The 15,816-nt window shown below is 44.3% G+C and overlaps 1 protein-coding gene across 6 annotated transcripts in view; it reads left to right on the plus strand.

The window, feature by feature from the left end:
• The window catches only part of LOC134822979 (chitinase domain-containing protein 1-like), a 133,424-nt gene that overhangs the window by 29,466 nt on the left and 88,142 nt on the right, over window positions 1–15,816 (plus strand). For 2 of the 6 annotated variants that reach the window (XM_063834278.1, XM_063834277.1), the window contains exons 2-9: window positions 10,068–10,200; window positions 10,469–10,612; window positions 12,623–12,713; window positions 12,904–12,998; window positions 13,267–13,348; window positions 13,505–13,747; window positions 13,966–14,022; window positions 14,556–14,740. The exons of 1 other annotated variant lie outside the window; for it this stretch is intronic. In XM_063834278.1, coding sequence (XP_063690348.1) covers window positions 10,087–10,200; window positions 10,469–10,612; window positions 12,623–12,713; window positions 12,904–12,998; window positions 13,267–13,348; window positions 13,505–13,747; window positions 13,966–14,022; window positions 14,556–14,725 — 996 coding nt within the window. In that variant the 5' untranslated portion in view covers window positions 10,068–10,086 and the 3' untranslated portion in view covers window positions 14,726–14,740. Of the gene's footprint in view, window positions 1–10,065; window positions 10,201–10,468; window positions 10,613–12,622; window positions 12,714–12,903; window positions 12,999–13,266; window positions 13,349–13,504; window positions 13,748–13,965; window positions 14,023–14,555; window positions 14,741–15,816 lie in introns of those variants that run through there. 3 more of the 6 variants (XM_063834276.1, XM_063834279.1, XM_063834280.1) reach the window with 3 other exon arrangements.

Genomic DNA, 15,816 nt, shown 5'->3' on the forward strand with positions numbered 1-15,816 from the left:
AAATTAAGTGCCATAGTGATTACATCCATAAGCCATCTCCAGAATTTTTAGAAAGTAAGAAGTTGAAAGGGAAACTTTACCGTAAATTTTTAACACACAACAAGAACAGACGTATACATCCAAATGGTCTTATACACTGTAATAAATGTGACTCATTATGGATGGCATATAAACGGCAGAGAAACTATTCAACCTATTTGTCTCTAGAATTAATAGGAAGACTAACTTAGCAACAGAACTGAAAGCCAAGTGTGCCATGAATGATCTAAAGGGTGTATGGAAAACGATAAAGACAGCATCAAATCTGCCTGTTAAAGCTAACAATATCAATAACAATCTTGATGCTGAAACCACCAATAAATATTTTGCTGAAATAGGTCCAAAGATCCAAGCAGAAGTGCAGCTGGAAAATGAAAATGAATTTCTATCTTATCTACAAAATGAGCAGATTGACAACGAGACCAGCTTGAATAGCTTTACTGAAATAACTGAGTCCAATATCTTAGACTATGTGGCAAGTATCCCTTGTAGCAAATCCACTATAATGATCATATACCATTGAGAGTGTTTAGACAAATTTTACCTGCATTTATTGCTCCATTAACACATCTTGTTAATTTGAGTTTATCCAGTGGCATCATGCCAAACAGCTGCAAGGTTGCAAAAGTCACCCCAATCCATAAGGATGGTGATACTGAGAATCCTATTAATTATCGACCAATCTCAATTTTACCGATTCTTGGAAAGTGCATCGAATTTTGAACTCCCAACTGACTCAATATCTTGATGAAAAGGGAATACTTTCAGAGCATCAATATGGTTTCCGTAAAGATCACTCTACACCTTATCTCATGTTAGATCTGTTTGATCGTATATTTACTGCTAAGAACAGTGCCAAGCATCCTGCAATTATCTTCCTGGACATCAGAAAGGCATTTGATACTGTTAACCATGATATTCTCATTCAAAAGCTGAAGCATTATGGAATAAAAGATACTGCATTGAGCTGGTTTAGGAGCTTCCTCACAGATAGATTACAGCAAACTAGAGTTGGGAGTAGGATAAGCAGTTTACATTCATTGAACTCTGGAGTGCCTCAAGGAAGTATATTAGGACCAATTCTATTCAGCATTTTTATCAATGACCTGCCTAATGCATGCCTATTTTCTAAACCTTATCTATTTGCTGATGTCGGTGCATTATATTTTGACAATATATCTAGAGGAAACTATGGTAACATCAAACAAGAGTTGAAATTAGTTATCAGATGGCTTCAGGCTAATAAACTATCCCTGAATAATGAAAAAACAAAACTAATGATCCTTGACTCTAAGCCTAACCTTGATGCCATCCTTGTTGAAATTTGTGATGACCTTACTTTGGTAATCTGTGAAACTAAATCCCATAAGTACCTTGGACTTATAGTTGACAGCAGATTGAAATTTAATGAACATATTGATAACATTAAGAAAAAGATATCCAAAAGAATTGGTGCTATGTATAGATCAAAAAAACTTCTCCCTCTTAAGTTCAGGAAGATGTTTGCTAATGCACTTATGTTGCCACATTTTGACTACTTAGACACCATCTGGTCAAGAACATATAAAAAACGACTAGGAGAGTTAGATATCATGTACATTGTACAAAAAGGTTGCTAAAATAGCCCTAGATGTAAACATCAGAGAGAGGTCGGTTAATGTATACAAAAATATGGGGGGGGGGGGGGGGTGTCACGTCCGTCTATGTCCGCTTGTCTCATAGAATCCAAAAAGGACAGGACATAGGCGGACATAGGCGGACATAGGCGGACATAGACGGACATAGGCGGACATAGGCGGACATAGGCAGACATAGGCGGACATAGGCGGACATTAATGGACACCTAAATTGCTTAATAAAATGTTCAATTTTTGCTGTTATAGGGGGATCATGTTTTTTGTCCGTTCGGTACCCTATATTTTCAAAACGGACAAAAAATAGAGCGGACAAAAACGGACAAAAATGGACAAAAACGGACAAAAATGGAAATAACATTTAGATGCTTCCTCCTCCTACTTTTCCTCCTCCTCCCCCTGGGTCTTCCTGATCTTCCTCAGTCCTCTTCCTCCTCCCCTCCTCAGTCCTCCTCCTACTCCTCCTCCTCGTCCTCAGTCCTCCTCATCAGTCCTCCTCCTCCCCAGTCCTCCTCCTTCTCCTGAGTCCTCCTCCTGGGTCCTCCTCCTCCTCTTCATCCTCCTCCTCTTCCTCCTCAGTCCTCAGTCCTCCTTAGTCCTCCTCCTCATCCTTCTCCTCAGTCCTCCATCCTCCTCCTCAGTCCTCCCCCAGTTCCCCTCCTCCTCCTCCTATTCAGTCCTCCTCCTCCTCCTCCTCCTTCTCAGTCCTCCTCAGTCCTCCTCCTCCTCCTCCTCTTCCCTCTCAGTCATCCTCCTCAGCCATCCTCCTCAGTCCTCCTCAGTCCTCCTCCTCCTGGGTCCTCCTCCTCCTCTTCATCCTCCTCCTCTTCCTCCTCGGTCCTCAGTCCTCCTCCTCCTGGGTCCTCCTCCTCATCCTTCTCATCAGTCCTCCTCCTCCCCAGTCCTCTCCCAGTCCCCCTCCTTCTCCTCCTCCTATTCAGTCCTCCTCCTCCTCCTCCTCCTCCTCTTCATCCTCCTCCTCTTCCTCCTCGGTCCTCAGTCCTCCTCCTCCTGGGTCCTCCTCCTCATCCTTCTCATCAGTCCTCCTCCCCAGTCCTCTCCCAGTCCCCCTCCTTCTCCTCCTCCTATTCAGGGGGGGGGGTCCAAGGGGAACTTTGGGGAACTTTGGGAAAGTCCCCCAAGATTTCTGAAGTTCCCCAAAAAAAGTTCCCCAAAACTCCCCAAAGTTCCCCAAAATTCCCCAAAATTATTTAAAATTATTTAAAATTATTCAAAATTATTCAAAATTATTCAAAATTTCTCTAATATACATTAATACCCATTAATGTTAACATGTATGTTATTATAAGGTATAATCTTAACTTACTTGTTGATACTTGCAGCATGATACTTTGTTTGGCATGATAATTTTTTTGGGGAACTTTGGGGAATTTTGGGGAACTTTCTGAAGTTCCCCAAAAAAAAGTTCCCCAAAATTCCCCAAAATTCCCCAAAATTATTTGTTTCATTGATAATTTTTTGGGGAACTTTGGGAAAGTCCCCCAGGTTTCCTGAAGTTCCCCAAAAAAAAGTTCCCCAAAACTCCCCAAAGTTCCCCTTGGACCCCCCCCCCTATTCAGTCCTCCTCCTCCTCCTCCTCCTCCTCAGTTCTCCTCAGTCCTCCTTCTCATTTCTCCTAAGTCCTCCTCCTGAGTCCTCCTCCTCTTCCTTCTGAGTCCTCCTCCTGAGTCCTCCTCCCTCTCAGTCATCCTCCTCAGTCATCCTCCTCAGTCATCCTCCTCAGCCATCCTCCCCAGCCATCCTCCTCAGCCATCCTCCTCAGTACTCCTCAGTCCTCCTCCTTCTCAGTCATCGTCAGTCCTCCTCTGAGGAGGAGAAGGAGGACCCAGAGGAGGAGGACCCAGGAGGAGGAGGACCCAGGAGGAGGACCCAGGAAAAGGCCCCAGGAGGAGGAGGAGGACCGGGGAGGAGGAGAACTGTTGAGGACTGATGAGTCATCCTCCTCAGCCATCCTCCTCAGCCATCCTCCTCAGTCCTCCTCCTTCTCAGTCCTCCTCAGTCCTCCTCCTGAGTCCTCCTCCTCCTGAGTCATCCTCCTCAGTTCTCCTCCTCCTCCTCCTAGGTCCTCCTGGGTCCTCCTCCTCCTCCTCCTCCTGGGTCTTCCTTATCCTTCTCCTCTCTCTCAGTCATCCTCCTCAGTCATCCTCCTCAGTCACCCTCCTCAGCCATCCTCCTCAGCCATCCTCCTCAGCCATCCTCCTCAGTACTCTTCAGTACTCTTCAGTCCTCAAAATGTTTGTCCGCTAATGTCCACCAATGTCCGCTAATGTCCACCAATGTCAATCCATGTCCGTCCGGGTCCGCCAATGTCCGTCCGAGTCCGCCAATGTCCGTCCGAGTCCGCCAATGTCGGTCCGAGTCCGCCAATGTCCGTCCGTGTCCGCCAATGTCCCAAAAAACACGTCCGTTGTCTCATAGAATCCAAAAAGGACAGGACATAGGCGGACATAGACGGACATGACACCCCCCCCCCCCCCCAATATGGGATGGCTTCCTCTCCATTTGAGACGACAGGTTCATCTTAGCTCATATATGTACCGTATAATCAATGAAACATGTCCAAAGCATTTTATCGGGAAATTCTCGTATATTTCTGGTGGATCACGTGAGGCAGAAAACTGCAATCTTTATACTCCTAAATCAAGATCTCACAAGGAGTTTAACTATCTAGGAACTAAGGCCTGGAACATATTACCAAAGTCCCTTAGAGAGTGTGACGACGTTAAGAAATTTTCTAAGTTATACAAAGAAACTCTTATGAATATGGTGCTAACTGATGAGAATTACCAAGGGGATAACTCTTACGATAAATTCATGATCCCACCCAACACTAGCCAATGTATCTAGGCAGTTATGTTATTTCGGTTAAGTTATCTCAGTTCATAAGTGAATCCAATCTATCCCCTGCAATCAAAGTATTTCCATGCCTATTAAGCTATTACAGGAAATTAGGAACATCAGTGGAAAGGTGCACTGTCAATCATTATTGCTCCATACCTCCAGTCCTCCTGTTATGTGCAATTCTCACTGCTATGTATGCTCCTCATTTGTATCAATTATATTGATGATACATTGTTATTGAATATGAAATAATTTTCAACCGTATTAATTTATTAACTTATTGTAAATAGCAAGTTTGACAAAGGGATTACGTTTATTTTACCCGGAGTTCGTTTAAGTTTAGTATTGTAAATAGTTAATTTGACGAAGGGAATACGTCTATTTTACCCTGAGTTATGTTTTAGTTCAATCTTGACACAATTTTAAATTATAATTTAATTATTTTATATATATATGTATTGTCCATAACTAGGGTGGCCTGCTAACAGAACCATGATCTGCCTTGATTCATCCTTCAGCACAGAGAAAAGCTCCTTTTTTATACATTATGATTACAGAGGATCTGATATTTAGATATATATTGCTGTGCTGTAAAAATTGACTTTATTTATTTATTTATTTATTTATTTAGTCCTCCTCCTCAGTCCTACTCCTCCTCAGTCCTCCCCAAGTCCCCCTCCTCCTCAGTCCTCCCCCAGTCCCCCTCCTCCTCCTATTCAGTCCTCCTCCTCCTCCTCCTCAGTTCTCCTCAGTCCTCCTTCTTCTCAGTCCTCCTCCTGAGTCCACTTCCTGAGTCCTCCTCCTGAGTCCTCCTCCTCCTCAGTTCTTCACCTCCTTCTCCTCCTCCACCTCCTCCTCAGTCCTCCTCAGTCATTCTCCTCCCCCTCCTGAGTCCTCCTCCTGGGTCCTCCTCCTGGGTCCTCCTCCTGGGTTCTCCTCCTCCTGGGTCCTTCTCCTCCTCCTCTTCATCCTCCTCCTCTTCCTCCTCTTCCTCCTCAATCATCAGTCCTCCTCCTCAGTCCTCCTCCTCATCCTTCTCGTCAGTCCTCCTCCTCCTCAGTCCTCCCCAAGTCCCCCTCCTCCTCAGTCCTCCCCCAGTCCCCCTCCTCCTCCTATTCAGTCCTCCTCCTCCTCCTCCTCAGTTCTCCTCAGTCCTCCTCCTTCTCAGTCTTCCTCCTGAGTCCTCTTCCGATCCTGAGTCCTTCTCCTCCTCCTCCTCCTCCCCCCTCTCAGTCATCCTCCTCAGTCATTCTCCTCAGCCATCCTCATCAGTACTCCTGAGTCCTCCTCCTGAGTCCTCCTCCTCCTCCTCAGTCCTCCTCCTTCTCAGTACTCCTGAGTCCTCCTCCTGAGTCCTCCTCCTCCTCTTCCTCCTCAATCATCAGTCCTCCTCCTCAGTCCTCATCCTCATCCTTCTCGTCAGTCCTACTCCTCCTCAGTCCTCCCCAAGTCCCCCTCCTCAGTCCTCCCCCAGTCCCCCTCCTCCTCCTATTCAGTCCTCCTCCTCCTCAGTTCTCCTCAGTCCTCCTCCTTCTCAGTCCTCCTCCTGAGTCCTCTTCCTGAGTCCTCCTCCTGTGTCCTCCTCCTCCTCAGTTCTTCACCTCCTCCTCCTCCTCAGTCCTCCTCAGTCGTTCTCCTCCCCCTCCTAAGTCCTCCTCCTGGGTCCTCCTCCTGGGTCCTCCTCCTGGGTTCTCCTCCTCCTGGGTCCTCCTCCTCCTCCTCTTCATCCTCCTCCTCTTCCTCCTCTTCCTCCTCAATCATCAGTCCTCCTCCTCAGTCCTCATCCTTCTCGTCAGTCCTCCTCCTCCTCAGTCCTCCCCAAGTCCCCCTCCTCCTCAGTCCTCCCCCAGTCCCCCTCCTCCTCCTATTCAGTCCTCCTCCTCCTCCTCCTCAGTTCTCCTCAGTCCTCCTCCTTCTCAGTCTTCCTCCTGAGTCCTCTTCCGATCCTGAGTCCTTCTCCTCCTCCTCCTCCTCCCCCCTCTCAGTCATCCTCCTCAGTCATTCTCCTCAGCCATCCTCATCAGTACTCCTGAGTCCTCCTCCTGAGTCCTCCTCCTCCTCCTCAGTCCTCCTCCTTCTCAGTACTCCTGAGTCCTCCTCCTGAGTCCTCCTCCTCCTCTTCCTCCTCAATCATCAGTCCTCCTCCTCAGTCCTCATCCTCATCCTTCTCGTCAGTCCTACTCCTCCTCAGTCCTCCCCAAGTCCCCCTCCTCAGTCCTCCCCCAGTCCCCCTCCTCCTCCTATTCAGTCCTCCTCCTCCTCCTCCTCAGTTCTCCTCAGTCCTCCTCCTTCTCAGTCCTCCTCCTGAGTCCTCTTCCTGAGTCCTCCTCCTGAGTCCTCCTCCTCCTCAGTTCTTCACCTCCTCCTCCTCCTCAGTCCTCCTCAGTCGTTCTCCTCCCCCTCCTGAGTCCTCCTCCTGGGTCCTCCTCCTGGGTCCTCCTCCTGGGTTCTCCTCCTCCTGGGTCCTCCTCCTCCTCCTCTTCATCCTCCTCCTCTTCCTCCTCTTCCTCCTCAATCATCAGTCCTCCTCCTTAGTCCTCCTCCTCATCCTTCTCGTCAGTCCTCCTCCTCCTCAGTCCTCCCCAAGTTCCCCTCCTCCTCAGTCCTCCCCCAGTCCCCCTCCTCCTCCTATTCAGTCCTCCTCCTCCTCCTCCTCAGTTCTCCTCAGTCCTCCTCCTTCTCAGTCTTCCTCCTGAGTCCTCTTCCGATCCTGAGTCCTTCTCCTCCTCCTCCTCCTCCCCCCCCCTCTCAGTCATCCTCCTCAGTCATTCTCCTCAGCCATCCTCCTCAGTACTCCTGAGTCCTCCTCCTGAGTCCTCCTCCTTCTCCTCCTCCTCCTCAGTCTTTCTCCTCCTCCTCCTCCTCCCTCTCAGTCATCTTCCTCAGTCATCCTCCTCAGCCATCCTCCTCAGCCATCCTCCTCAGCCATCCTCCTCAGTACTCCTCAGTCCTCCTCCTTCTCAGTACTCCTGAGTCCTCCTCCTGAGTCCTCTTCCTCCTCCTGAGTCCTCCTCCTCCTAGGTCCTCCTCCTTCTCCTCCTCCTCCTCAGTCCTTCTCCTCCTCCTCCTCCCTCTCAGTCATCCTCCTCAGTCATCCTCCTCAGCCATCCTCCTCATCCATCCACCTCACTCCTCAGCCATCCTCCCCAGTACTCCTTAGTCCTCCTCCTCAGTCCTCATCCTCCTCCTCAGTCCTCCTCCTCATCCTTCTCCTTAGTCCTTCTCCTCCTCAGTCCTCCCCAGTCACCCTCCTCCTCCCATTCACTCCTCCTCCTCCTCAGTTCTCCTGAGTCCTCCTCCTGAGTCCTCCTCCTGGGTCCTCCTCCTGGTTCCTCCTCCTTCTCCTCCTCAGTCTTTCTCCTCCTCCTCCTCAGTTCTCTTCAGTCCTCCTCCTCCTCCTCAGTCCTTATCCTCATCCTCCTCTTCAGTCCTCCTCCTCCTGGGTCCTCTTCCTCCTCTTCATCCTCCTCCGATCCTCTTCCTCCTCAGTCCTCCCCCTGTCCCCCTCCTCCTCCTCCTATTCAGGCCTCCTCCTCCTCCTCCTCAGTTCTCCTCAGTCCTCCTCCTTCTCATTCCTCCTAAGTCCTCCTGAGTCCTCCTCTTCTTCCTCCTGAGTCCTCCTCCTGGGTCCTCCTCCTCCTAGTTCCACCTCATCCTCCTCCTCCTCCTCAGTCATCCTCTTCATTCATCCTCCTCAGCCATCCTCCTCAGCCATCCTCCTCAGTACTCCTCAGTCCTCCTCCTTCTCAGTCCTCCTCAGTCCTCTTCCTGAGTTCTCATACTCCTCCTCCTGAGTCCTCCTCCTGGGTCCTCCCCCTCCTAGGTCCTCCTCCTTCTTCTCCTCAGTCCTACTCCTCCTCCTCAGTCCTCCTCCTCATCCTCCTCCTCCTCCTCCTCCTCCTCCTCCTCCTCCTCCTCCTCCTCCTCCTCCCTCTCAGTCATCCTCCTCAGCCATCCTCCTCAGCCATCGTCCTCAGTCCTCCTCAGTCCTCATCCTCCTCCTCAGTCCTCCTCCTCCTGGGTCTTCCTCCTCTTCATCCTCCTCAGTCCTCAGTCCTCCTCCTCAGTCCTCCTCCTCAACCTTCTCGTCAGTCTTCTTTATCCTCAGTCCTCCCCCAGTCCCCCTCCTCCTCCTATTCAGTTCTCCTCCTCCTCAGTTCTCCTCAGTCCTCTTCCTTTTCAGTCCTCCTGAGTCCTCCTCCTCCTCTTCCTCCTGAGTCCTCCTGGGTCCTCATCCTCCTAGGTCCTCTTCCTTCTCCTTCTCCACAGTCCTTCTTCTCCTCCTCCCTCTCAGTCATCCTCCTCAGTCATCCTCCTCAGTCATCCTCAGTCCTTTTCCTGAGTCCTCATCCTCCTCCTCCTGAGTCCTCCTCCTGGGTCATCCTCCTCCTAGATCCTCCTCCTTCTCCAATCATACATCTACGTCTCCAGTGTCTCCAATGTCTCCAATGTCTCCAAAAGCTTTGTCTCCAATGTCTCCAATGTCTCCAGGACATGTCTCTGCACCCTATCTTCTCAAAAAAGACAAGAGACATTGGAGACATGTCACCCCCCCTATAAATGGCTACAGCTAACACTATTAATGCTAAGTACCAAACAACAAGTGGGAGGTGGATCGTTGGTATACCGTTAAATCGATTTAACACCGCAATTCCAGTCGCAAGCCTGGGACCACTACTAGCATTGTCACAACATCTACAAAGCTGCCATATAGCCTGACTGACAATTTTCTCGACTGACTGACAATGTTTCTTCTTTTCCCCATTTAGAATACAAAGATTATTTCATTTTAGCTTATGATTAATATTATATTTTTTCCTATAGTTTACCTAGATATAAGCCTATTTACACTGGAGGAAGGATAAACTTTTCAGTCAATATGATGAGGATACAGAAACTTAAACTTAACTCTCTTCACTTTTTTAAATCTTCATTTTGATATGTCTCTGATTTACTAGACTACTTTCATGAACTGCATGTATTTTTATGGCCAAGAAATGCTGCAGGACTAAATTAATATGTCGAACATAATTATCACCACCTTATATAATGGACAATTTTCAGTGAACTGTATTATATTTTTCTTATGTATATTTAATCTTTTGAATGTTCAATGCCTATTTTTCTCTTGAACAGATTTTTAACAGATTTTTAACAGATTTTTAATTTCCTCAATAGTTAAATTTTTAATGTAAAAACATGTATATCTCATTTCGATGATGTTATTTTGTTACAATACTGTACAATGTGTATGTGATCTTAAGACTTTCACAGTTTTTCTTACAGCGTTTATTATTTCTTGTGTTTTATATTCAAAAATCCATTCGGGTATGTCTATGAACTACTCAGGGATAGTTATAATATTATGTTAGCTTTTCTAGACCCTCGTCATCTGTTAACTACTTTACACATAGCTATTCAGTAGAAATTAATGTAAGCTTTTCTAAACCTCATCCCCTATTACGTGATATATATTTTGGTAAAATTAAATATTATAATGTATCAAAATTCTCAATTTTAATTTTACTCCAGCTAGCAAGTTCCATTAAACATGAACAATATAATCTCACAAGACTTTTGGTGTGTAACCCTCGACAAGGACAACAGGGATTGTGTTTGGAAACACGATGAAGAGGAAATATCTCATCACCTTATGATCGAGCAGGTAAACTTATCTTAATAGACTGAATCAGACTACTAAACTAAACGTTATCAGACTAAGTCTGACAACGTGTACATGTACATAACACTGTCTTAGTGTGAAGTCTATACACGTTCTTTCTTTCTAAATCCAGAAATTGGTATCCAATTCTGATCTAATCATGATTTTGAAATCTGATTAAAGAATATCCTAACTCTTACACGTCTTTTGGCCCACAAGTAAAAATACAAAATCAATGATATTACCCATACATAACACTAATAAATAACAGATAGTGTTAGGACTGAACTGCAAGGAGCGATGTATGGTAGAAGCTACCTCACGACTAATAAGCGGAGAGGAGCGCAGTACCATGATCTGTCAGCTCATACCTTCAGCTGTACCCAACTGTAAACTATCACTCAGCTTCAAACAGGTTTATATCCTTCTATCCTTATATGGGCATCACCTGCTGCTTTTTAGTGTTGCTTTACTTTTTGTGGATTTTACCGTAGCCTCCACTTTAACAACCAATGTAGGGGGGGCCAACCATATTAAAGTATATTAAAGTATATTCCCGGTACGGGTCAAAATCGGAAAAAATCCTACATTTTAATATACTTTAATATACCTACAATTAGAAGATTTATATTCTTCGTTAAGATTTACATGATGAACTATATTTTTCGCTCAGATTCTCAAGATAAGCCTGTTTTAGGACTAGTACATGAATTTCCATCCAGATTGGTCAAAAATTGGCTGAGCTATGAGCTTTAAAAAATATGCCCATATTTGGACATACGCTTTTGCCCAAATTCGCTTTTGCCCAAATTCGATAAAATTTCAATATTTTTTAATGAGACTAACTCTATGTGAAAGATATAACTCAGTGTTTGTTGAATATAGTGGATACTAAGTAAAAAGACCTCCATGAACAAAATTGGGAAAATTGCACATAATATCTCGGTTAGGAATAGGGTAAGGCACGTAATTTTGTCAGGGTACCTAATTTTGTCATTTTGCTCTGAAAAACTGCCTCGGCTCGGAATTTCAGCTTGAAAGAAAAGGTTTGTGTATAAAAAGAAAGCTTAGACTTTGCTGAAACTGCTCCTACAAAGTTTAAGTTTTTAGCTCTTTTGCATCTGTGTCAAAAATGAAGGCGAAACTGTTAACCCGAAAAATAAATAAGATCCTTATATTAAGGTTTTCTTAAGGAATTTTCAAAATTTTGATTTATTGCTATTTCAAAAGTAATTGAGCTAGCTTCATGCCATTGCATATTTCAAATATCTTCTACAGCAGAAGTATACGTACAAATTTTCAAGTTTCTAGCGCAATTATTGTTTAAGTTACAGAGGGTGACAAAATTAGGTCCGATTTTGCCAAAAGTACCTAATTTTGTCAAAAAAATCGACCTTTCTCAAATTTCTTGTAAATCACAGATTGTGTTGAATTGTGTTGATTGTGATTGCCTTATACAACTATTCTGAAGTTTTTTTGCCCATAGGATATGTATAAGGCACTTATAATAGCATAACACTTATAATAGCATATTTTCGCCGAGGTGGATAATCTGATTTTTTCAATCTAAAATGACTAAAAAAATAATTGATGAAATTACTAAGCAAGTGATCTATCTACAGACATGAAAATTTCAACCTAGACCTAGAACCAATTGTTTTTCAAGATACCAGTGGTTTCAGGGGCATTTGGGGGCTATTTTCTAAGATTATATACCCAAAAAGTGTCATCTTTTCATCAAGCTACAAAACTATGAAAACATCATATCTTTGGGATTTTTGAGGTCAATGTTGGTAAAAAAAGCGCTCGAATGATGCATCCAGGTAGTCTAAAATACCGAGAAACGGTTACTTTTTGCACAATCTTCAAGTGACAAAATTAGGTTCGGGGTGACAAAATTAAGTAAAGTCACCTAATTTTGTCATTTTTTCAAAATAATTTTTTTGAACATCTTCAACCCCAGCAATTTCGATCATTTTTGTGATAGAACTTGCCTAGACTGTCTACTATAACATGGTGGAGGTTTCATCTAAATCGGAATTTCAGACGAGGTTAAAACCCATGGTTTATATCATGATCAGGCAGTCGGAAAATTGCCAAAAAATGACAAAATTATGTGCTTTACCCTACTAGCCAAAATGACTTCATTAAAATTGAAATAACTTCATCAGTTTTCAATATTTTTTCAAGAACTTTTTGGAATCGATTAAGAATTGTATTTCAAGCTTATTTTGGGCAACAATTTTTGATGTAGGCCTCCAAGGAGATAGGGATATATTAAAGTATATTGTAGGTATATTAAAGTATATCCCCGGGTCAAAATCGGGAAAAATCCTACATTTTGATATACTTTAATATGGTTGCCCCCGGCCCCCCCAATGTAAGTGTTATTCGGTTGTAAAACAATGTAACTTATGGTTGTTAGCAGGTGAAGCTAAGTCTAGCATCAGGTGACGGACCTGTCTACCTGACAGGAACACACTCCCAAGAAATAGAGGAGGAGATGGACAGTGACGGTAAGAGCTTTTACAATTAGACGACTGATGCCCCCCCCCCCCCCCCCCCCCCCCCCCGACTGATGTCTAACATTTACAACATTCTGATATCCAGTCGCTGTTTTGATACATTTTTCTCTATTATCTAAGTAACTTACAAATTAACGATATTGCACTCCAAATGTAAAAGTTGTGTATAATCACTGTACAGATGAAGGTGAAGGTATGGAGGTGCCCCAGCTGGTAGACAATGAAGCTGAAGAAGAAAGTGGTGAAGATGAAGAAGAATCATCATCAGATGATGAGGTGAGATCATTACCAAGTATATTAATGTATACTAATTTATATATAAGTTATTTTTGTGCGGAAATGTAAGCTTTGGGACGTCAGACATTTTTACTGTGGAGCTATCTTTAACTGATGTTACATGAAAAGTTCAACATTTGTTATCTCATGGAATGATAGTCCATTAAATATTTGCCAAGCAAGTACAATAGATTTGAAGATCTAAAATATCATGCACACGGTCATTTCATTTCCTCAAATTACATGTCTTTATATTTGGTATTTGCAGGAGATAGATGAGGATAAGATGTTGGAAGAACTGGCTGCTGCACAAGCAAACAAACTGAAGAGTTTCATGAAGAAAGACAAAAGTAAGATTATCATTCAGTTTTAAACGCTTCTCTGGGATCCAAACTTAATTATATACGTATAAGTACGTATATATAATAGTAAACGTATATTATATAATAGTTAATACGTATTATCCGTCGGTTTGGAAGTTATTTCAATTAAAATATAATTTTCAGAAGCGATCGCCAGCTCAAAGCCTGGCCCCGCCTCCAAAAAGGCGCCAAAACCTGAAACAAAGGTCGCAGAGGTAGTAGAAGAAGCAAAGGAAGAAGTACCAGCCAAAGAAGACGAAGAAATGGAAGAAGCACCTGCAGCCCCAGCAGAAGCAGTAGAGAAGAAAGATGAGCCAATGGAAGAGATAAACACACCTGCCGCTGCGGTGGAAGCTGAGGAAGAATCAGACGATGAAGAAGAATCAGGTATGAAACATTTTCATAGAGCTCACAATTCAGTGGTTCTGTGTCTTTCGGGTGGTTTATCCTAATTTCTTAATTTGCTATTTGTTCTTCTGTCCAGTTAAGGGGGGTATCTAACCCCAAAAAACCCATATAACCTCAAAAATTCCCATTTTAAGGTTGGGTTTTTTGGGGTCGGACATCCCCAGTTAAATTTTGTTTTCAGTAATGAATATTTACAGATGAAGAGGATGACGACGATGAGGAGGATGATGACGAAGATGATGAGGATGAAGACGGTTTGTGTTAACTTTTCTCTGATTTCATGACTATCGGATTCTTCCCGCCTAGGCACATGCGTACTGACGGTCACAATTTGAACTTTAAGTTTGCGTCGCGCGCTGGTTATATTTCGTGTGAAAACTACGTTTTTCAGCGCTCGTCGATCAAAAATTTTCATTTTGCGCGGCTCATCTTACGAATTTTCCGTGTGATGACACTCTTTAGGGGCCACCTACTTAGGACGTCCGGCGAATAGGGGGGGGGGGGGGGGGGGGGGGGGGGGGGGGGGGGTTTGGAATTTCGGAAAAAACCCGGGGAGGGGGGGGGGGGGGGTTGTTTCTGCAAATCCGGACAGGGGGGGGGGGGGGGGGGGGTGGTCTGAAAATCTGCCCCCTACAAATTTGTCCTCTGAAAAGCATTTCGATGGTGGCCTGTTTGTAAATTCACCCACTGTCTGCACACGATTACACACGAATATTGCCTTTGCTGTTCACTCCAGTTCGACATATTATATGAGACTATTCACACGTGTAAATTATCTATTCCTCAGGAGGCGAAGAAGTGGAATCTGATGATGAAGAAGAAGAAGATGACGATGATGAAGAGGATGGCGATGAAGAATCAGAGGAAGAGAGTGAAGAGGAGGCCGCTCCAGTTACTAAAAAGAGGAAAACCGAAGCTCCAGCCCCGGTAAGTTGTACGACTCAGCTTTTAACCTAGGCGAATCGATTTTTTGTTTTCCTTGTTTTAAATCGTCCCAATTCTTTACTGCTTGTGTAATAACAGCTTAGCATGTTGGTCATTCAAGAGATAATAAGGGATGAAATTTAAAACAGGAAACTTACGAATAAGGTATTTCAAGTGAACCAACATGTAACAGCGTATTAGAGTGGTATAAACCTTGCAACAGAAAGCAGCTCAGAATCCAATAATCTATTTCCTATTTAATAAATCTTATAACGATAAGATGCTAGCATGTAAAAACCAATCGCTGGCCCATATGAAATAACATTAAACTTAACATTACACTTTCATTAAAAGCAAAGAGAAGCCGGAATCATGTTCCACAATCGTGTCCTTACTACACTGACGTATCAAGTCAGATCTTACTTTCCATTTTAACGGTTGTGTTCTCCTTTTGAGGCGTATTTTCCTCTTCCACTCCATTATTCTCCGTCTTCCCAATCTTCAATAACATCACGAGCAACACACCGGCAGAAACAGTGCTGACAATAGCCACTACCATAAACAAGTAGTAGAGCTTTCTCTTTCTTATCTTTCCGTCTCCACCCTCTCTTGGACTGATAACGTTTACAGAGCCTTGGTTTAGCATCCTCCGAACATGTCACTGTCTGCACTGTTGTATAGTTGAGACTTGTCACTCCGTAACCCTGGTCACACTGTATCTCCACCTTGTTTCCTGGTAGGAATAAAGGGACGTTATCTTTGTTTTCAACTCTTCCGTGAAGTACGGAGAACTGGTGTAGGGGGCAGGACTGAGCTCCAGTTTGTTCAGGCTCCTCAAAGCTTACCCCATGAAGTGATTCTGCGTTATTGCCATTGCTAGTGAAGAGTATGTAAGATTGGTACGAGACCGAGTATATTGTGTGTCTTTCATAGTCTACTATCGATGATTCGTTTGTCAAGAACATTATTTGTGGGTCCTCCTGGTTAGTCATTGAAATGTCCCGGCACTTGGCCAATACAGCTCGTAACACTGCCTCGTTCTTCTCGCCATAATGAACATCTAAACAAAAGTCTGGTCCTTCTACTGGTGTTATCTGATAATATTCTAGAGCGTCATTTTGGAT

Source organism: Bolinopsis microptera, chromosome 11, assembly GCF_026151205.1.
Source record: "Bolinopsis microptera isolate Bmic1 chromosome 11, MBARI_Bmic_1.0, whole genome shotgun sequence".
Taxonomy (NCBI): domain Eukaryota; kingdom Metazoa; phylum Ctenophora; class Tentaculata; order Lobata; family Bolinopsidae; genus Bolinopsis; species Bolinopsis microptera.